The sequence below is a fragment of the Drosophila pseudoobscura genome, chromosome X (assembly GCF_009870125.1).
Source record: "Drosophila pseudoobscura strain MV-25-SWS-2005 chromosome X, UCI_Dpse_MV25, whole genome shotgun sequence".
Taxonomy (NCBI): Eukaryota; Metazoa; Arthropoda; class Insecta; order Diptera; family Drosophilidae; genus Drosophila; species Drosophila pseudoobscura.
In genome coordinates, this window is record NC_046683.1 from 54,193,608 (window position 1) to 54,215,979 (window position 22,372).

Sequence of the window (22,372 nt, forward strand, 5' to 3'; positions counted from 1 at the left end):
CATGTTATCGAATTGAATGGCGCGCTTTGTAAAAATACCAGAAGTATTTGATAAGCAGAGACTCGAACAAAAATATTCGAAATAAATAGATAAAAGATGAAAAAAACATTTAAAACAAGCTCAAATCTGTGGATTCGTGTTTAATATATATGTTTTTTGCTTTCCCTATTCAAACAGCAACGTATTCGATAAGTCGCCGGCGACGTTTGGCAACACTGATTCATTTGAAAATACTGATATCTACAGTAGAAGCAGGCGCATTTGTATCACTTTAATATAGAAATTAACAAAATTTTGGTTTACAAAATATGTACACAGATGAGGTGCGAACACCTCAGGCCCTCAAAAGTCGATACTTCACCAATCTGGGTGATCTAAATTGCCGGACGCGCAGGAACAGCGCCACGGGCAATAGTTCTGTGGCGTCTGCTGCAACGCCAACTAATGGCGGCAAGCAAAATACGAAATGTAGCCCACAAATGTCCACTCTGGTGTGTACGCCACCGCCTAAGCGCTTCCACAAGATTCGGAATCCCTTCGAAGGCGCTCTGGCGGACCGTTTGCACCTGCCTCTGATTGCCAGGTAAGTGTGTGCATCCTGTTCATCCAGCCCGCTGCGGCCATTCATAGAACACTTCTATTGTCTGCTGTAGTCCTTCGCTGTTCCGCGCACGCACCCCCCAACTCTCGTCCACGCAGTTCGAGTGGAACATCGACGAGGTGTCCCAGCTGACGCCCGCCGATGTGGAGCCCCACGAAACGCAGTTCCACGACTCGCCCGACCCCGAGCTGGAGAGCAAGGCCCAGATGGCGATCAGTGCCTTCTTCAAGGAATCTCTCATAGTACCCAGTCCAGTGGACTGTCCGCTGCGCAAGAACCGCATCATACTCAACGCGGACCATACGCCCATCTCGAACAAATCATCGAGCGGCCGACGGGGGAGGGACTGCAGTGTCCAGACCGAACTGACACTGCCCCCTATCCTGCCCAAGGCGCTAGAGGAGGCGCTGCGCCCCTACTTACAGCCCCATCTGGCTGGCGGCACGTCAGGTCGTTTCAAGTCCCGCTCCAGTGGTAGCGACGTCTTCAACAGCTCCATGAGGCGCAAGCTGTTCGATCTTCACAATGTGATTGTGCTGGGCGAGAAGGAGGCAGTGCAGTCCCCCCAAATGGTTGGCTCCAGTCCGCAGGGCAAGCAGACTATGTTCGCCGGCAGACTCTCGGACTCGGCGTCAGGTGAGGGCAGCTTTGGGTCCCTCTCGCCTATCAGGAACCTGTGCGGCCTGCCTTTGGGGACCCCAGACGACGGAAATCGCTCCTCCAAGCGTAAGCTGCTGCTAATAAACGAGCTGGAGTTTCCCTCGCCAATAGCTCCGCCTGAGCATCTCAGCCGTCGCTTGGTGCACTCCAAAGTGGAGGCCAGCATCAGCTCGAATGAACAGCACGATACGTTGTCGGAGCTGACCGGAACGGGACGACCGGCCTGCCGATTCACTCCAGATCGTAGCTCCTCGCCGATGCAGGCACTAGAGCATTCTGATTCCAGTATCAACCAGCGGGTAAGTCGGCTGAGAGTGAACAGCACGCGGCAGTTGCCTAGCCAGTCGTTCCTGGAGACTGTGGACCAGGCTCTGTTTGAGGAGGTAGAAGCGGACGACACAGACGAGCCCGAGGCCGATCCAGAATCGGACGAGGATGAGGAGGAGGCCGAGGCCATGCAGTTGTCCACGATCAGCTTCAACTGCAGCTCCTCCAACTCGGACACACCGCGCGGACACCGCCGCCACCGTTCGGCCAATCGTAAAAACCTCTCGCAATCCTTTAGTGCCAATTTGGAGGAAGTGGAGGCCCAGCGGGTAAAGACAGCTCCACCTGTGATCAATCCGCCGGCGCAGCGCATTGGTCTCTATCGCGTGGACAGTGGCTTTAACGAGACGTCCATCATATCGACATTCGCCTGCTCCCAGGACATCTCCATGGCCTGCTGCTCGACGCCCTCCACGCGCCCCTGACAGCACAAGCAGTTGAAACTATTTTAATGCAATAACTCATCTTCCCAGGCTATAGAGGAAGACTCGCTTAATGATTGCAATGTAACCCACCGATACTACGGCCTTATCTTTAGTTCTGTATTTTTGTTTGTGTTTTTTTTATTGTCTTCTTATATTCATGCGTGTTAAGCTCAAATTAATCACTTGTTTATTTCACACTCCCCGTATCCTACACCTACGTGTTTGCCAAAAAATTGTATGTTTAGTTTCGGTATTTATAGAGTTAATTCATTGTGTCATTGTATAGTTTAAAGCATAAATTAAATAAATGTTTTGTGTCATATTCGCTTTTAGACTAAGTAGCTCCCAGAAGGGAAACAGGAACAGGAACTAGGGTATTAGTAAATCGGGTTGGGTTGGGTTGGGTTGGGTAGCGCTAGCTAACGTGAAAGACTACTGCCATAAAATTATCAGAAAAAGGGATGAACTGATTTTTTACGTGGAGGGGGGATCTCCAACTTTTCATGAGAGATGGGAAAATAAATAGAGAAAGAGAGCACTAGTGTTGTTTTAAATGTCAATTCCTGCACTACGTTTATCGTCTTTATGCCCTATTTATTTGTTCAGAATTAAAGAATGTTTTATCTTTCTATGTTACTACATTTTTGTATGTAAAAAAAAAAGGATGGATAATTGTAGTCTTGGCAACATTTGGCATTTCTGCGAAACCCATATCTATAAGACTTTAAAAGGACTACAATGTTTTTAAAAGATATTACCCTTGCGACAGAATGAAAACTTTTGATTGTGCTTTGTCCAAGAAAAAAATTGGTTTGTAGGCTATATACAATATGCTGTCTTTTCTTAAAACAGAAAAGCAGTGATTTTGTTTTTGGTTTTTAAGACTTTAGTTCTGTGTTGGCATTATTTTCCAACAAACAAAGCTACTAATTATTGTCCAAATAGTCCAAACAATGCCAAAGGTTGGATGATAAAATCCACAAGAAATGCCCTATACATAGACAGCTAAAACAAAATAAGCAGCTTATGCATTTTGAAAATTTTAAATTCAATTCCTCTGTAAATTTAGAAAAAAATATTTGACCATAGCAAATGTCAACCAATCGATAATTTAACAGCTAAAATTTTAATATTTTTCATTGTTAGAATAGAAATTCTGTCGGGGAGCATGAAAACGTTCTCCTTGGTTTTCTCGAACTTTGATTTGATCGAGCCCCTTTTTTGCTTTAAAGGTATGGAGAACAAGTAAAAACGATCAAGAGAACTTGCAAGACTCGCACGAACTCTACCTTGTCTTGTTTTAACCAACAATATACCTTGTCCATACCCTCTTTTTTCTCAGTCCTTAATTTTTTACCGTTGGCAACATCCGATTTGTATGGGAAGTTTGTTGCGAGCACCATTCTGTATACCCTATGGATATGGACATTATGGAATTGAGGAAATGTTTGTCATCGCAGGTTCCAATGAATTCAGAAACAGTCCGTCTCTGTTTTAAAGCTATTTCAGCGAAATATTCAGTTTGTGGACTTTTACAGAGACCAAGAATAGAAATCGGAATCATGATATATATACAGGAAACTAATCATTTACATAAATGGGTCTAAAATATGTCAATCTGAAAAAGGCTATTATTAATTATGTTTTTAATCTGCTTGGAAAACAGATTTTTCCTAGTTATTAAATGAAATAGGGTATATATGTATATGCCATACTTATGGCAATTACCTGTTGACCAGCAACCATGACGTAACACTCCATACACACTTACATTCCGTTGACACTTACGTTTCATGCCTTGACTTTATTTGCTTAAACCATATTTTTGACACAATCAAATCAAAAAGAGTCCCTAAAATTAACTCATCTTGTAGAAAATTGATCTATCAATTGGATAAAAATATGTCTTCAGAGCTGAGGGTCTTAGCTAGCCAGCAATATTAAATCGAATATCGAAATTGAGGAATATGATTTCAAATCGTGGACAAGGCACATTAACCCATTGTCAACCACTTCGCATTAAAAAACACTTCCCGAAAATTATGAATCTTGAACAATTTTAACGCAGCTTAGGTGAAAGATATCGTGGTTCTTTTTTAAGCAAAGGTTATGGAATGGATGAATCTACAAGAGCAATTATTATTATTAATATTATTAGCATTATTTTCCCCGGCTCAACTCAAGTTGTTATTCTGCTTAAATTAAGGGGGGCTTGAGTGGGCTAAGCTCGTTTTTTCAACACTGCTTGTTGCTCTCGCGTTGTGCGCGGTTTGAACAAATCAAAATGTACGCGCATGCGAAAGAAACCAAAGTTATTTGTACGATCAGCAAACAATACAGAAGATCTCTGCACTAATTTTCACCTGAGCGCAGCCAGTGCAGTGGGTGTTTCTGTGTGCGTGTAGGTGCTTGCGTGTTTGCGTGTGTGTGTGGTTGCGGTGTGCGTGTGTTCTGTTATAAATAGCAAAAGAGAAGAGGAAACGAAAAGGAAGATCACTTTTGGGGCCGTAAATAAATGCCAAAAGAAAGTGCGGAGAAAAATAAAATTGTTTGTTTGTGGGCCAAGTAAATAAATTAGAACAACTCGTAAATAAGTCAGGTGGTGGAGAATTTCAATAAAATAAAAGGCGGAAATGTGCAAATTAATGAAAATTCAACACGGCCATGTCCCCGCTTCCCGCTCCCGTCCCCCTTGCCCTGTCGCTCTTTAGCCACCTACTATCCCTCTGCTACGCCGAAATTCCTGTTACAAGAAACCAGTTAGGCGGCATCGCCCCCGACTGAGTGTCGCCCCCCAATCTCCCCCTGCAACTAGCATTTCTTATTGGCCGAGCGACTGGGTGGCTGCATCCGTTTTTGAGCGAAAGTTTTTTTTACGGCCTGGTGTCCACCGTGCAAAATGTGTGTTCAAGTCGGGCCAGCTGTTCCATCGTCCACTCCACCGTCGGAAGAAGCGAAAGAAAGAGAAAAATCTAGCCAATTATTTTTTGTGCTCTGTGCTCTATCTGTGCTGTGAAGAAAGTGTGTGCCAAGTCTCAATGTCTATAATAAATACAATTTTTTTTTACAATTTGCAGTTTTGTTTTTTGTGTGATTTGATTCAATTTGATTGAAGGCAGCCCACTTGCCACTTGTGCTGCAACAAAAAAGCGGAATAAACGCAAAAAAAAAAAAAAAACACTGAGGAGACTGCAATTGGAACTGAATGGCAGTTGTCGGCCTTTCGTCTTCTTCATCATCTTCGTTCATTTTGAAGGTAAGCTGCTCTCAAACGGGGAGAAGGGGACATTTGGGAAATTTTGTGTTTACATTCGGGAATTACATGCATACATATGCACACACGGATTCTATGCAGGCTGTGAGAAGTCTGTGTAGTAATGTCAGCTAATCAAGAAGGATGTGGCAAGAAGGAATATTCGAAAGAACAATTTGTTTAGATCGAGCTCTCTCTGCAAAGCCTTTTGCGCAATTGAAGTGATCTTTTATTGCCGAAAGTCCCTGCCGGGAATACAATAGACGGCGGCATTGGAATTTTTAATGATCTTGCATGTGTGGGTCGGGGGAAATTTGCTGGAGACTGGTGAGGAAAGCAGTCTTTCCTTATTTCATGGGGGGACATTTTTTGTTGCTGCATTAGAATATTTGTGTGTGCGTTTTCATGGGGGGAGGCTATGGAAGTCCGGTTGGTGATGAAAACACATAAGTATACTTGTGTATACATATGTATATAACAGCCATCATGCATATAACGGTTCGGGCGAAGGAACAGTGTGAAGAGAGCCGTTATATGTTGTTAAACTCGTGGTCTCGTCAGCTTTTGTCACATGTCATATGCGGCTTCTCTTCGCTTCTCCTCTGTCATTCGGCCTCCCTTTTCCCCACATGTTCTTTGGCTTATCTCAACCCTTGTTGTTTTTTTCTGTGTTATATAGCCGGTTCTGCGGCTTTTGTATAACTTCCGCTACTATTATTATTATTTTTTATTTGTTCACTGAAAAAAAGTGTAATTAAACAGAGGCGGACAGCAGACGGAGGACAGAGGAGCAGACAAAGAGTATGGCACAAATAACCCTCTGCAATAGCAACTGCAGCAGCGGCGGCAGCGGCAGCGGCAACAGCCTCTCATGGGAGTCGACTCTCGAAAACCGGTTACAAATCATTAAACTAAAGATTCTAAAGCATGGCATACCCTATACAAGTACCTATGCAGCTCCCCCACTCTATCTCCCTCCCTCCATATGTTGCATGCCTCACTGCACAGGCTGCCGTGTTGCAAGTGCAACTTGTTGCTGTCTGTTGCCGCTGCCGCTGCCACCGCTGCCACTGCTGCACTTTCATTAAAAAGAGGATAAGCAAACTTCACACACATGTATGAATAGAGGAAAAGAGTATACAGAGGGTCTCTAGATATTCCGAATAGATGAAAAATATCATTACCAAGAGCTTTACGAATGAATATCTGTATGTGTAAGACATTGAATCATTTTAATCACCATTTGAATCATTTCCTTTCGTATTGAGTGCTCCACCACAAGATTGTTGCAATGAATCATAGCTCTATTTGTGGCTCATTTATCTGCTGTCCCTTGATATATATTACACAGTTTTAACCACAGTCTAGTCTGAGAATCTAGGAATCTAGGAAAATAATTATAGAGCATCCTTGTGTCGCTCTGGCATCTGCTTTTTGTACTCTTTCTCGTTTTTCCTGTTTCGCTCGCACCCAAACAAACATCAATTTGTCTAATATTCAAAATCGAAAGAAGAAACGAGAATCGCGAAAGAGGGAATGGAACGGAACGGAACGGAACCCGTTTATTGGCATCCTTGTGACACACTGACATCTTTTGCGGTTCTTTTGCTCTCTCCCTGTCGCCCTGTCTCCCCGTCTCCCTGTCTCCCCGTCTCTCTAGCTCTCACTTTAGTTAATTAATTTTGCTTTCTGTTGGCTCCCCTCCCCCCTTTCCCTTTCCCCTTCCCCTTCACTCTCCCCGTCATTTGCATTGATTTGCAAATTTTTTTATTGGCCCATTCCGAGTCGATTCGATTCGATTCGAGCCTGACGTAATTTGTTCAACTTTGTTATTTACCTGACAAGCGTGAGAGAGAGAGGGGGAGAGGGAGAGAGAGAGGGAGCAATAACTAACTAATCAGCGACGGCCTTTTGGTTGGACTTTAATTTATTAAGTGAGCGCGCGGGTGAATGAGAGGGAGATTTATTGGTCAAGGACTTTTTCTCTCTCTCTCTCCCTCGCCCTCTGTATCCGTTTGGTTTTGGGAATTTTTTTGTGGTCGGGTCGCGGTCCATCTGTCGGGGAAAATACTTGACATTTTGTTTGAAACTCAATGCCTTTCTTGCTGGGAAATTTGACATTGAGGAAGTCAGGGGGGGGGGGGGCACCCCTGTCTCCTCGACTCTATAAACACAGCTGTTCAATTTGTGTGCACAACGCGAGGCGGCCAGCAGCTGGCGCACCAGAAACCCAGTCACTCAAACCAGACCTGACCAGAACCAACCAGACAGACCCCAGTGGGGAGACCCTTGAGTCTGTCTGGCTTAATACCCTTTCCGACCCTGCAGGGTACGATGACTGCCGGCGGAATGCCATATCCGAACGAGCATTTAGGCAAACAAAAGCAAAGACGCTTCAATTTGAAAGGGCATTCAATGCCCGACTTGTCTTCAGATTGCGTTTGCTTATTAACCCGTTATGTGGCCCGTCTTCGCTCCTCCCGCCTTAACCCCAGGGCTTTGGTGCAGCAAACTTGTTAATTGCGCACTTTGCATTCTAGTGCAAGTTCTTGCCCGTTTAACGGTACCCATTTCGAGAGAGATGAAGATGATGGAAACTGACTCAAAAGTCAGTTAACTAATTCAATTAGTGCCGTGCGAATTGGCCTGGCCAAATGCAAAGCAGAGTACGACAGAGAACAGGAGTGGAGATGGAGATGGCGATGGAGGAATACTCTGGACACAAAAGACTTTTGTCAGTCTCCTCTCTCTGTCTCTGACTCTCCATTGTACAATCTTGAGAGATGATGATGATGATGATTGCCCCTCAGGGTAATAGAGGGTGAATTCTGAACGCAACAGGAATTCATATCGCATACAAATTTGAACAATTCTTGGAATCGTACTCTAAAGAATACATTTTGATTAGATAAGGCTCCCTATCTCCTTCGCCCCCATAGGCTATTGTTGGGGGAATACTCTATTCTATGATCTTTGTTTTGTTAAGAATACTCGTAGGGATGGCATTGCTGGATGGTTGGTGGATGATAGAAATAATTAATGTCAAATGGAAAGGGATTGTGTGACTGTTATAGCCAATAACTAAATAGAACTCACAGAGTATCACCGAGAGGATGCCTCCTGGGTTATGTTTCCATCAAATCACTCGGCTATCAAAATTCAGCATCAACTCTGTTGACCTTCTTCCAAACTTTTGTCTCCTCCTCCTCCTCCTCCTCCTCTCTCGAGATGGCCTCTAATTTAGCCATATCAAATTTCTATGCGAATTAGCCCCGCCAGCCCCTCGCAAAACAACAACAAAAATGGACTTGTTCTGGTGGTCTCGGGGCCCGGCTCGGCCTGGTTGTTGGCCTGCCTCGAAAGCTACTACCGGGGGGGCTGCTGCCGAAAAGAGTACAAGTTTTGAACCAGTTTCCATTTCGGTATTGTTTCATCTCTGTCGCTCCCTCTCGTTCTGTTTGCCGTCTCTCGGTGTTCTCCATGTCTTTTTTATCTATTCTGTTTATACCCTGTAACCAAAAGAGTGCCAAGGTATATGGAGTTTCACCTCAAACAGGATTTCTCTCATCAAGGAATGCAAAAGTGGCAGATATTTCAGATCTTTCTATCTGATGGGTATCATATAGTCGTGTCTTGTTTTTTTGCAGCGCCCGAAAATTGCCCAACAGCCGCCAGAACAACAATTGACAAAAAAAGTTTTCTAGTTTGAAATTTTTGCGTGCGGGGCTTAAAAGTCCCACGCCCACGCCTCTGAAACTCGAGCCCCGTACCACGCCCACGCCTCTGCCACGCCCTTAAACAGACTTGACAAACAATTGTGCTTTTGTTTACTAATTTGTGTGGCTGTAACTTGGCTTTGTTTTGCTTTTTGTTTGACTTTTGTTTTATTGACTTTCTTTGGCTTGGTTTAGTTTTTTGGCTTCTTCTCCGTTTCCTTTCCTTTCCTCTCGTTTGTTTTGTTTTTGTTTTTTTTTTTTGGGTTTTTTTAGGTCTTTGGGGGTTTGTTGGTTTTTTTTTTTTTGGCGAGTTGAAAGTTCATTTGCCGTTTTAATTGCCGGCTAATAGCTCGAAAGCTCCCAAAAGTTGTTCGTTTTTCGTTTTTTTGTTGTTTTTTGTTTTTATTGCCTTCCCGTTTCTGTTTGATTCTTGTTTTCTTTTTTATGCCACAGGGGGTTCAAAAGGGTAGAGAGATCTCACCTGGTAATTCGTTAAAATAATGACATTTGGGATGGTCTTTCCATCACTACCCCGAATACCGAAAATTGCAGGTGAAAGTGTCCATCAAGTCATAGAACACCTTTTTGGTGGCTTCCCCCCCACCCTCAGGCAACATCTTCGTACTGGACAGTCTTTGGTTGAAGTTCCATCAAAAAATCACCTAGAAATAATACCCCTAGTTGGGTTTTATTGCTCGTTATTTCCATGCTTAGAAATAGTTCCAGTAAAATAGATTCTTTCAGTGGTTAATTGTGGCAATATTATGATAGATATGTGATTCGATATTTGCATTGCATATTATCATAATATCGCTTATATGCGAATCACAATTTCATCAAGAATCGTATACAGTTTTTCTCTAATTAACACTTTCTCTTCTTTGAGCTTTGATTTCGATTTCGATTAGTAATTCGCGCCGGGCTAAGTCCAAGAATCTATCTATCTATCTATCTATCTTTGTATCTTTAACTGCCGGATACAATTTCATCTTCTGTAACCTCAATCCCCGGCGAGAGTAAACCTCTCTTTGCCTGTCGCTGGCTCAGCGGCAATTAGACGGCAGCACTGGGGGCCCGCCTGCTGCCATCTTGAGAGCAATTTCCTTGTTTTGAGCCACGGCATAACTTTTCCATAACTTTTCATTCATTTCTGCCCGACCTCTGAGAGGAGGAGGCCATAGAACTGAAAGCCGGCTTTACTCCACTCCACTCCACTCCACTCCAGTCCTCTTTTCCTTTCTTTTCTTTTCTGTTCTGCCCCCTCCCCCCTACCCTCTTCTTGTTGGTACACCCCTTTAAACCCCATTAATTAAACTTCTGGTCTTTTGTTCCAGCCCCCCCCCCCCCTCTCCTCTGCACTCCTCTTGGGCCGCTTCTTGTTGTTTCTCTATCGTTTTTCTACTGTTTTTTTTTTCTTTTTGTCTTTGGGGCTTATTATTGTTGCTATTTATTATTGCGGCGGCCATAATGTTTGTTGTTTTTGGCCCAAACGGGGGTCTCTCAAACAGTTGATGACCCCGTCGCCACGCCACGCCACACCATGCCACACACCATGCCACGCAATTTCTGCTGTGCCCCCTCCTCGTGCGCGAGGCATATTTCACGCTTTTTCTACACTCTTTTTTTTCACCGACTTTTGTTATATTTGTTACTCATTTTTTTTTTTTGCTGATTTGTGCGATAGTTTAAAAAAAAAAAACCAAAAACAGAACACAAAATGTCAACGCAGTCGTCGGCAGATAAAGAGCCAGAATTGAATAGAGAGAAGGAATTCCTTCTGCACACACACACACACACACACACACACACACACACTGTACATATGTATTTGTATTTGTATTTGGTATATGTTATTTTGTTGCCACTTTGCTTCGTGATTATTTAACGGCATGTGGCATGCTAAAACAAAGGCTTGTCTGCCATTCAGGCAGTTCCAGCAGTCATATGTATGTTCCTCGAGATATGATTAGCCAGCCCCCTAGCCACCCCCTCCTGCCCACCTTCCCAAACAAATTATAAAATGAAACGTCGTTCGAATGGCATTCGTATGGCGCATATTTTGTAACCATTTTCTTGTGGTCACGGGATTTTAGTTGAATGATATTTCATATCGCAAATGACCAGGCCGCTATCAGGGTAATGGCCCGCGAGCCACAAGACTCTGTAGACTTTCCAGAGAATATCATTATTAATAGCAGAGAATAGATCTATATAAGCAAATAGCAGATTAGATACTTAATAAATGACAAATTAATAGAAATATATCAGATTTGATGGTTTTTAGAGTTTTATTTACGAGATGGATTCCATCTTGGGGATATAGAAGAAGAATACTTCAAAATACTTCCATCGATTGTTTGTGCCACACCTAGGGATTACAGATGCTACCAGAAACCGCATACAATATGTTGGATCCATCATCCCCCAGCATTTATCCGAAAATATCCCCAAAAAAAACAAATAGAGAAAGATGGACCCAAAGTGGTATATCTATAAAGCGCATACGATCGGATTTTTGGGACTACGACTATATATAGACGTTGTCATAATATGGCTCTATCTCTCTTTGGCTTCGAAGCCAACAAAAGCAATAACAAAGGCAACAGCCAACGGGCAACAGGCAACAGAAACAACAATTCAAATTCAACTTGTTTTTTCATTAGATCATTTATCGAGGCGAAATGTCAGTCAATGAGGGGGGGCACGCGGCCTCCACACGGCCCACCCCGCGGGCCCAACCTGCCGCTGCCGCTGCCGCTGCTTGTGTGTGCGATAATTAACTGAAATAGACCCGTGACTGCCAGCCAGCCAGCCAGCCAGCCAGCCAGATACAAGAATTATACATAGATATATGTACACACTCGTGCGTTGGTACTCAACAGTGCGTATCGCAATTGTAGTGTCGCTGCAAATCAATATCGCAGCTACATTCGTTGACATGTGACTGGCTTTTTGTTCCCCCGTTTAATCAGCTGATTTTTCAGTCTTCCCAACAGTACAATATTCCTCGAAGGAAGGGCATCCTACTAAAAATATAAAAAAAATATTTTATACTCACATACAAGAACCACTTTTGTGGTAGGATAACCCCTATCAGTAGTACGGCAGCCCCATTACAACCCACATATATCCCTAGCTTAGATTATTAAACCGTTAGTGTGGCCGTTCGTGCATTCTCCAGGAAAATACCGAAGATACGGCCACATGAAGAGTATGTAGATCGAAGCTCATTCATTCTAAAGGAGCATAAAGACGTACTCGAAAAGTAAACCATCCACGTTCGAGGTGTGCTCCTCCCCGAAGGCAGGTCCCAAAGGTCCATGGGTGGTAAATAATTTTAGGGGGGAGACCAGGCCCCCACCTTGCAGAGCCAGTTCTGATTATTGGACAATAAATCTGTGATAATTGATCTAAATTTTGGATCCAGAAGAGTGTGTCCTTTTGCTCATTAGAAGAGTCGTTCAAAGACTATGCCCACCCGTTGGGAAGGCCCTGGCTGTGCCCTAACGCCTTGGCGCGCACTGTACGCTGCCATATACATATGTATGTACATACATTGAAGGTATATTTGTATATGGTTCTGTGACGTTTTAGTACTTGAGTTGCAAGTTCGCATTTCCATGGCGCGGCGTAAGTGCAAAAGTGCGCTAGTTGTAAAATTACCAAGAAGGAGAAGCAGAAGCAGAAGCAAAGGGAGGACGCAAAGAAGTACTCAGAGCCATAAAGAGGGTGGCCAAAAAGGAGGGATAAAAAGGAAAGGCAGGAAGGCAGGAAGCCAGGCCACGCGATGCAGAAGTTAAAACTTTTTTCGGGCCCCCATAAAGAAAGACAGATAGAGAGAGAGAAATGAATGGGTTGGAGAGACAGAGAGACAGAGAGAGAGAGAGGAGTTCTCATTCAGTTTTTCGTTTCACTACCGGCACCGCCACCCGTTCTCCTCTCTCTCCTCTCCTCTCCTGTGCTGCAGCCTCCTCCAGCCCCAGAGCCCAGGTGCTCTCAAGACCATTCACTGATTTTTTTGTTCTCCTTTTTCTTTAATAACTCACGACTTTGGCCATGGCTTTGACAAGCTGTTAATAGCCTTAAACGAGTGCCAAAGAGCCGGGGCCAAGAGGAAGGAGAGACCTAGAAATCACGGCGGCTAAAAAAGGAAGCAAAAAACTCTTGAAAATTGTTGGTCATTTAACAAAAAAGAAAAAAAGTAAAAAAGTAAAAAAGAGAGAAAAAAAAGACCATTCCTCTGCTTGAGACTCGAATGAGAATTGCTTTGAGAATTATTTGCCGGGCCCGTAATTGGTTCCAATTCGAAATTGAAACGCATTTCAAAGAGAATTCTCTTTGGTTTTCTTTCACCTCTCTCTCGCGCTCCCCCCCTCTCTCTCTCTCTCTCTCTGTCTGTGAAAACATTTTTGTATTTTTGTGTTTGTTGGTCTTCTAGGCCACATTTTATGGCAGGAGAGGGAGCAGGAGAAACAGTTTATGGGATGCCCACTAATTGGCCATAAAATGTTATAAATTTCATGCGTCGGTTTGGGTTTTTCCCCATCGCTTACGTTGCCAATTAGTCACCTCAAAATGTGGCATGGGTCAATATTTGGTGGTGGCGGTGCCCTAGAAAATGTATTTTGTGGAATGTGCGGCCGTATTTATGGAAACTAGCTGATGAAAATTGCAATCGAAATTGACAGGGAAAACATTTAACCAATTTAAAGCGGAGCGCCTGCGGCCAGTGCTGCCCAACAGAAAGCTGTGCCGGAAATGCTACCCATGCTCGGAAGGCAGTGTTTAGCAGTACAGGGCATCCATGTAGTCGATCCCCTCGCGGGTTTGTACTCTTTTCTGATTACTGTTTTCTTGTCTCCACAAGTTTTGTCTGATAAGCTTTAAAGCTGATATAAAGTGCTGACCATGCTGATAGTTTAAAGCTACTTCGGCTGGCAATAAATCATAAATGATATTCACGTACTCGTCCAAAGGAAAACGTAATTATTTATAAATACAATGAAAATACAAATGAAATTGATATCAATTCAATCGAATATTGTGTGTGCGAATTTCAATTGTGGAAAATCGAATTAAAGACGAAAAACAATGGCGTTAAAGAGTTGAGAGAAGAACAAAAGATGGATTCCCAATGGGGTATGGTGGCACAAGCGAACTCCCTTTATGGGATGAATCTCTGTATGTATCTCCGCCATGATTCCAAGAAATCTCTTTGGGATACTTTTTTGACTGATATCCTACACTCTTTCGATCTATATTTGATGGGATTCTCGTAATCAGAGGCAATATGGAAACCATTAAAGTATTTTTAAACGCACATGTATTATTAACAATTTGCTGAGCGACAATTGACAAGACCATAACCCCCCCCCCCGCCCCCTCCGCCACACAACGAAAACAAACTGCTGAAATATTTATGCCATTAAAAATGTAATTTCAATAAAAGCCGAAGAGGAAAATTCAATTAAAACGAAATTTGTGTGCCGAAATACAAACACACAAAAATCTCGGACCAAAAAACGAGAATCATTAAGAGAGAGCCATCCGCAGCAGAAAATAATGTTAAATTTGGGACTGAGCGCTCGTTAACTTGTTCACCTATGTGCATACCCTGTAATTGTGGATTCTAAAGGGTATATGGGCAACAGCAAGCGGCTCCATTGTATCCCTAACCGAAACAGTGGGCAATAGTATTTATACTGATAATTATACCCAAAGAAAGCTCATAGGGTATGTCCTTAGTCGGTATATATTTCTATTTGTTTTTTTTTATGTTACGCAGGAGTTTATTTACTTTGTTTGGCATTTTAATAAACCCGCTGGCCGCCGCTAAAAAAAAAAACACAAAACTCCGATAGCCACAGAATATTATATTAATTACCGGTCAAGAGGTGGGCGAGGGGGCAGGAAAAGGTTACAGGTGTGCCATTAAAAACACTCAAGTGAGTTTTGGGGACAGGTGTTTATATTTTATTCCATTTTTCGCCCAAAAACTAACCCATTTAACTACCGTACCTTGACACACATACAATATCTGCACAAAAACTATCTGCGAGGGGAAAAGTGAAACTGAAACAAAACTAAAACCATTTCCCTCACAGCAACGCGTGTCGGTATTCCCCATCCCCCCCCTCCCATCTACGGGGGCCAGCCACAGAGAGAAAAACACAAAAGTTTGGGGGGAATTTTACAAAATGGAAATCCATCTCTCCCTCTCTCTACCTGTCTCTGGGAATTCATTTCCCCCTTGCTTCTGTGTTGCAATATTTTCGCATTTCCTGTCGTACAAATATTTTCCATGTAACAGCTTTTCCACTTCCATTTTGCTGTGGCAACGGTGCAACAACTGTGCAACACAGTTGCCAAAGCTAACTTTTTGGCCGAAAATAAACAATAAACTAAACACGCGAAAGAACGAATTTTGCATGCTCTTCCCTGCTTTTGTACTAGATCTCTTTTCTCCACTTCAATCGCCAGGCCCCGATACATACCCTGTACAGGCATGCACAGAGGTACATACATATGTATGCATGTGCATGCTCTCGCAATTGCTTCGCTCCCTCTCGCTCTCTCAGCAACAAACACAAAAGTAAACCCTCGGGACTGGCACAAAGGTGGTCCACTCCCTCTCTCTCGGGTCTTATTATACGCTCAGCACTACTGAGAGCCCCCTTTGACGGCATGTTTGCTGGGAGAGAGCGCCGTTGCACTGAGCAAAATGTGACCCGAAAAGAGAGCGCTCACACGCATTCCAAATTCTGGCTATCCCTTGGCATTGGATTATTACTGAAGCCTGCCTCCAGCCTCTAGAGGGTCGACTTGGTTGGGTTTTCGATATTGTATTCGATTTTTATTCTTGCAAATCTATTTTCATAATCATGTGCAGTAAATCTGGATGTCAGTCAATGTAATCAAGTCCCACACTTCGGAATTCGGCAGTTTGTTCATCTGCAATAAAAATGGTTTCAATTTCGGCGAAATTCCACTCCAGAGCAAACACTCACCAATTCCTGCCTAAGTGCATCGGTTTTATCCTTCCTTAAATGGGAGCAGATTTCGAAAATATTTCGGAATTCGACAGATTCCACGTCCAGTTTTTCCAAATTAGTCAGTTGCCTTAAATGTTCCTCTGGAAAAAATGTAAAGCACTTGTCAAGCACTTATTCGCTTATGAAGAAGTAATTGTAATTCTTATCCTGGTCCGTAGTCATTCCCATTAAACACAAATTTGTGCAGTTTAGATTTATGTGCTGCAACAGATCCGATCCGCGATAACGGTAACAATTCAAGACAAGATCGTGTAGCCCATTCATGCTTAAAACACGTTTGATCGCGTTGAAATTTCCATCTGTAACCTCGATAGAGGCAGATTCGAGGTTAATGCAGTACTTTTCTATGAGTTCTCCAATTCGATCCGTTACATGACTAGATTTGATTGAAATATCCACAACAGTGGGCCCGCACAGTGACAGAATAACTCTAAACTCGTCGTACGTATAGCGGAGTACAAAAGTGTCGCCTACAAAATGGCAGCAATTCAGTCGCTTGTAATTCCCTCCAACGTGGTAAGCAAATGCGCGGCCAAGCTGCGGGTGGACTTGGGCCGCTTTCACTTGCTCTTTCTCATTCAGGTATCCGAACACTTTGTCAAGGGTCTCCAGTGGTAAATATGGAAGCATGTTGAAGCTTTTTAGCAGAGAGGCCGCAAAGACGCTGACTGTGCGTTTTCAGCGTCCCGTCCAGTGGAAATAGATGTCCGTAAAGTCTGCTGCCAATTTCCTCAGCAGCAATCGTTTCTCGAATAGCGGAGATTCGGAGATAGGGTAGCAAAATTTAAATGTTGCTTGGTGTTCTCCTCTCTTTCAATCGCGGCGGTTACTCGACGGCAGTTCTCTTTCTATGGTTCTCTTAGAAACAGCAGCAAAAATGCTGAGCGGTGCTGCCAACTTTTTATAATAAATACAGAACTACCGCTGGTCTTCAAAAAAAGCCAGATCTGACGGGAAAAAAGCATAATCGGCAGCATTCATACTGAGACGACTCTCTCTCTCGCGCTCAGCAAATACGAACGCTCGTGTGAAGCACAAGGAATAAACAAACGGGACTCTACTGTATTGCTGCGCAGTTTCTGTGTTTGCAGTGATCCTCCCTTCTATTGGTTTTGGCTTTCCTATTGACAACCAGCCACGTGATACCCTTTATTCTAGAGATCTTACATATTTCTGTATGTTCTTTTATTTCCAGGTAATATGCTGGCAATGCTGTTTTATTGATCATACATCCCAAAAGGTATTTGTATTTATGCGTAAAATATGGGAAAAGCTAATTTGTACCCAAATGAAAGATATTTCTGTATTTCTCCTTCGAAGAGTATGCTCCGTAGAGAGTATCCCTGTTACTTGAATGTTGGATTACCGTTGGCTCAGACCCGTATTTGAAGGGGGAATCCGTTTGCTAGTAGAGTTTATTTCGAAATTGTTATACCCCATTCCCCGTAGGGTAATTCCGGAGCTGCATTCTGGGGAGCAGAGGAAAAGAATCGAGCAGAGACAAAGGAAGATGAAGATGAGCAAGTGAGTGGTAGGGCAGCAGCCAACTACCGCTAAAACAAAAAGTAAACAATGGCAACAAAGTTGAAGCATGCCCCGGGCAAAAGAGCGAGATAGAGCGAGCGGAGGTGGTGGCGTGGAGGATGGAGGCTGAAGCAAAGTCACCAACAGACACCCGCTTCTGACGCGGGCATCGAAAACAGGCCAAGACAATAGCCACCGTACCCTTGCAGATCCAACGTCTCTCTGGCAGCACCGGAAAGGGTATCAAACGAGACAAATTTTGTGGCGAAAGAAAAGCGGAAGCAGAAGCAGAAGCAGAAGCAGAAGCATAGCGACATGTTGCGTTTGAAATGACAGACAGACACGGACGGACTCAGCACGAGAGATTGACCTTAGCTCGAAGAAGCACGTGGTGTTGCAATTCTAGGGGGGGTCCCCTGTCTCCAGGCCCCTGCTGGCATGAAAGAATGATGAAGGATGCGGGTGCCTGAACTTGAATGAAGTTCTACACGTATTTACTTGCTAGTTTCCGAATTTCTGCAGGAGGAGTAAGCAGTAGTAGATCCTCCTTTGTGTGTGAATAAGATTGTAGATTATTTGGTTCTATATTTACAAGTGGATAATAGAATACAGCAAAAGGTAGAAGCGGGTTGCCATAGCTAAAGCCATGATATAGGGGAGTGAACCTCTAAGAGTTCTTTCATTTATTGCAGTAATTCCATGTATAATGATCATGCTTGATTAAAGACAGGCGATATTACTATTTGCGATAATAGTTATGAGTTAAAAAAAATTGAGGCACAAAACAATCATTAAGAGTGGGGAAAATAGACATGCATATGTATATGTTATCTTTTACGGAGAATTTCAAAACAGGTTAAACTTTTATTTGCCATTTTTTTAAATATAAAAATTCATTTAAATGATAAAAATAAAAAAAATAATTTATATTTTCAATTTTTATAATAAAATTTAGGTTATAACTTTTATTTTTAATTTTTATAATAAAAATTAGCATTATCCCACCCTAAAAATCCCCAAAAATTTATTATAAAAATTGAAAATAAATTTTATGTCTTAATTTGTATATAAAAATGTTAATATACAATTTTTTTTTATTTGTATCATTTCAATTAATTTTTATATTTGAACAAATTTTGTTTAAATAAATACAACAAATAAATTGTATTTGTTAATTTTTAAAGTATATTCTGATTATGGAATATTTCAATTGATTTTCCATTGATTGTTTGACAATCGTAATCAGGAAGTGAAATATGGGTTCTTAATTCAAAGATAATGGAAATCTTTCAACAGTCTTTCACTTTTGATAACCTGTTGGGAATGTTGGGTAATAGATTAAAGACAAGAATCCAGACAAACTTGTGGAAAACTAAATGTGTGTGTAAATTATTGCAAGAATCAATCACAGACTTTCATTATTGAGAATATCTGTTCATAAAAGTTAAAGCTGGAAACTTTACTGGCACTCACGGGCAGTGACAATCTCATTCTCTTTAAATCGGTCGGTGACTAAGCCAAAGACCAGCTGTTTTCCGCCGCAAAAAAGAAAAAAAAAGCAGCAGCAGCAGAACCGGGCACAAGAGCACTTTCCTTCCACTTTGATTAGATTAGGGGGAACGCAGACCATTTGGAATTCAGGGCACTTAGACAGTGCCCGCCGAAAGTAGATGGCACCAAAGCGAAGGACCGAACCGACCATAAAGCTTAACCCACACTCGGGGGCGAGGGCGAGGGCCAGGGCCAGGGCCATTGTCGTCGTCATCCATTAACCTGGTCGAAATATTACACAATTTAGCCCAGACTTTAGGGCCCGTCCCGCTTATCGCCAATCAAATAATTAGAAAAGGTAAAACAGCCAGAAACGCCTCCCCCCACGGCCACAAAAAATGCCAATACAAATGATAGAAATTGCACGTTTTGTGTGTGAGATAGGAAGCGTTTTCAGGGGTGGGGTGTTGGGTGGGGGATGGGAAGGAAGAAGGAAAATAGCTACGAGTTTGTTTAACAAAGTGGTTTTCAACACCCCATAAAAAACATTCGCCAAAAAAGAAGCAAAACCAAGAAAAACACACACAGAAAGTGAACCCACCAAGAAACGGCCCAAGCAAAGCAAAAGGGCAACAGGAGAAGGCCAACAAAAGAGCAACAGCAAGAACAGGAAAACGCAGACATCAGGCAGTGCTGTGCCGTTGTTTCCCCAGCGCGATCACTGTGGAGGAGGACGACTGCGACTAAGGGACACCCACTAATCGGTAGAGGGAAGTATATAGAAATTTAGCTGGGAACAAGAGCTAAAGTAGGGGCTATGCAGTAGATGATAGCCCCCCCAATCATCAAAACTACTAGACTCCTAAATCCAAAGCATATCCCTCTACCTGTAGCCAATATACCCATTGCATACAGAACACACCAGGGTATCAAAAGGCAAACAAATAACCGTACAGAGAGAGACATGGGGAGGGAGAGAGAGGGGGGCAGAGAGAAATGTAAACAATGCAAGCGAGACGCGATGCACAGCAGCAGAGCGGCAGAGCAGCAGAGCAGCAGAGCGGCAGAACAGCAGAGCGGCAGAGCAGCCTCAAGAACAAGAAGAACAACAAGAACAAGAACAAGGGAAAACGGCACAAAACGGCACAAAACAAATGCCAGCTGAAGTGAAGTTCAAGTTGAATTTTTTGTGTTTCTGACGCGGAGACGTCTCCGCCAGGCGACTCACCTCACTCGTGTTCCCTCTTTGTTCCGCTATGCGAAATACATACTTCATCAACAACGTGCCAGACAAAGTGCTAACCAGTGCCAGTGGGCCTGGGAAGGGGTAGGGGGAGGGGGGAAATATGTAACTACGGTCTGTTTGTCCCCTAATGAGGGAAGAACCGACGCTGGACATCCCGAAGATGGGGAACAACAAAAGTCAGGAACCAAAAGGTTCCTAAAAATAAAGGGCCATTAGAGCCTTAGGGGCCAGGATTGTTATAGTCCATGGATACACTTTATGAATTCGATTTGAAGAATAATATATGTGTGTACAGTGCCGCTCATCTGAATAGGTTCAACAAAAGTCCAAGAAAGTCTGTGGTTTCCAGGACACGTTTTTAAAGACTATTTATTAGGTTTTTCAAAACCATTACAACAAACAACTATTTATTTATTTAGAGTACATATGTATATGTATATAATGTATATAATGTATAAGTATACAGACATTGCAGACATTTTATCGTATAAATGTAAATACTAGAGAAATTCCTAAATATCTACTCAACCTTTATGATCCGCAACTGATCGAAGCGAAAAAAAACGAGGACCAATGCATAAAGGGTACTCTGGTACTCTGTATAAACAATGATGAAACAAATGGCCCAAATGGGCGGCAAACAAAGCCATGTAAGGGCGGGCAAGTGAAATGGAGCAAATCTTTGAGCAAACTCTCCGGATTGGTGCGGGGGCGGGGGCAATTGATAAACCGGGCCAAGATAGAGAAGCGATAAAAGTGCCAAGGGAAACGTGGAAGGAAGAACCCACTAGCCCGACAGCCCCCCGGCAGCTCCACCCCTGTGCACGACATTGCCTTCGATGGCGCAACGTTTCGGAAACAATTTGATGGCCATAAAAGTTGATGTGGCGGCGGCTGTCATAAAGGAGGCGACGGCGGCTCCAGCTCCTCCCGTAGAAGGGAGAGGGCAAAAGTTAGGTGAAAACTGCGGCAGCAGTCAAGATGCGGAAGCAGGATCCGGGAAGACCCCAGGAACCCCTGGGTTCCCCCAACATTGTCGGGGATTAGGCGGCGACGGGCGACGGGCGAAAGCAAACAAATAAACATCGAGCAGCTGTTTGTGGCGCCGCCAGAGAGAGAGAGAGAGGGAGAGCACAAGAGGGACCGCAAAAGAGAGCAAGCGAGTGCGAGAGAGCAGAGCACAGCAGTTTGGCGCTCTCTGCCGGTTGGCGGCCAATGCAGGGTACATTTATGCGAGGTGAGGCCTTCCGAGAGAGCTCAACCCAGAGGGTATGGCCAGTATTTAAAGCATCCACTGTTATTATTCGGCTTTCAGTTCGTTTTCTCTCTCTGTCTCTCTCTCTGTCTCTGTCTCTGGGTGCGCGCTCACCCACCGCCCACTTATCAAACGGCACTCAATCATTCATGGCCAGACTGCTCCTACTGCCCCCTGCCCCCTGCCCCCTTCGCACTGCCCCTGCCCATTCCCCGCCGCCTTGTCTGCTGCGCCTATTGGCAGAGAGACGCACGGGGGAGTGGAGTGCTTCGTGCCCTGCCACGAAGGGGAGAACGACGACGATGCGGCATTTTGGGCACGCTTTGGCGCTTGGCCATATTTCAAACGGTTTCTCGGTCTCTCAGTCGCAATTCTGTGGCTGCAGCGGCAACACTAGCCACCAGCAGCAGTTCCACCCCGCACTCCGCGCTCCGCACGCGGATACTCGAATACGGGCTCCAGCAGTTTATTACGTATACGGTACGGTGCCGCATGCTGCCGCCGCTATCCGCCGTGTGCCGTTTGCCGCTTGCCTCTTGCCGCTTGCCGCTTGCCGCCCGTTAACCGTTGGCATTGCAAATGCGAAATTAAAATGTAAATGATAATGATTGCAATACCCGAAACAAGAACAAGAACAAGAACTGGTCGAAATCAATGTGTCGATAAGGCGGCAAAAAACAGTCTGATCGAAAAGTGTGTGGCCCTCAAAAGCATTGACAGAAAGTGTGCGACAAAGCAAACGGAAATTGTAATTTCGTTCCCTTTTACACCCCCCCAACCCCCCCTCACCCCACTCACTCTCTCTCCCTATTTACCTCTTCA

The 22,372-nt window shown here is 43.7% G+C and overlaps 2 protein-coding genes across 12 annotated transcripts in view; both read left to right on the forward strand.

Annotated features, from left to right (window-relative positions):
* Positions 1-185: 185 nt before the first annotated feature.
* Positions 186-2,333, forward strand: bora (aurora kinase A activator-like protein bora). Its single transcript, XM_001353953.4, has 2 exons — positions 186-583; positions 654-2,333. The coding sequence occupies exons 1-2, from the start codon at positions 309-311 to the stop codon at positions 2,011-2,013; spliced, it is 1,635 nt and encodes a 544-aa protein (XP_001353989.3). The 5' UTR covers positions 186-308; the 3' UTR covers positions 2,014-2,333.
* A 1,862-nt stretch (positions 2,334-4,195) lies between these two features.
* MYPT-75D (Myosin phosphatase targeting subunit 75D) overlaps positions 4,196-22,372 on the forward strand; it is a 44,810-nt gene continuing 26,633 nt past the window's right edge. For 2 of the 11 annotated variants that reach the window (XM_033382573.1, XM_033382584.1), the window contains exons 1-2: positions 4,197-4,414; positions 5,091-5,269. The gene's annotated coding sequence lies outside the window, so the exon portion shown is untranslated. Of the gene's footprint in view, positions 4,415-4,436; positions 4,613-5,090; positions 5,270-17,229; positions 17,275-21,885; positions 22,145-22,177; positions 22,299-22,372 lie in introns of those variants that run through there. The other 9 variants (XM_033382574.1, XM_033382576.1, XM_033382580.1 and 6 more) reach the window with 9 other exon arrangements.

What these genes read in the sequence shown, in the direction of transcription:
- bora (XM_001353953.4), top strand. Translation starts at nt 309, where the DNA reads ATGTACACAGATGAGGTGCGAACACCTCAGGCCCTCAAAAGTCGATAC. An exon ending in CACCTGCCTCTGATTGCCAG is followed by an intron (nt 584 to 653) that starts GTAAGTGTGTGC and finishes TGTCTGCTGTAG; the next exon opens with TCCTTCGCTGTTCCGCGCAC.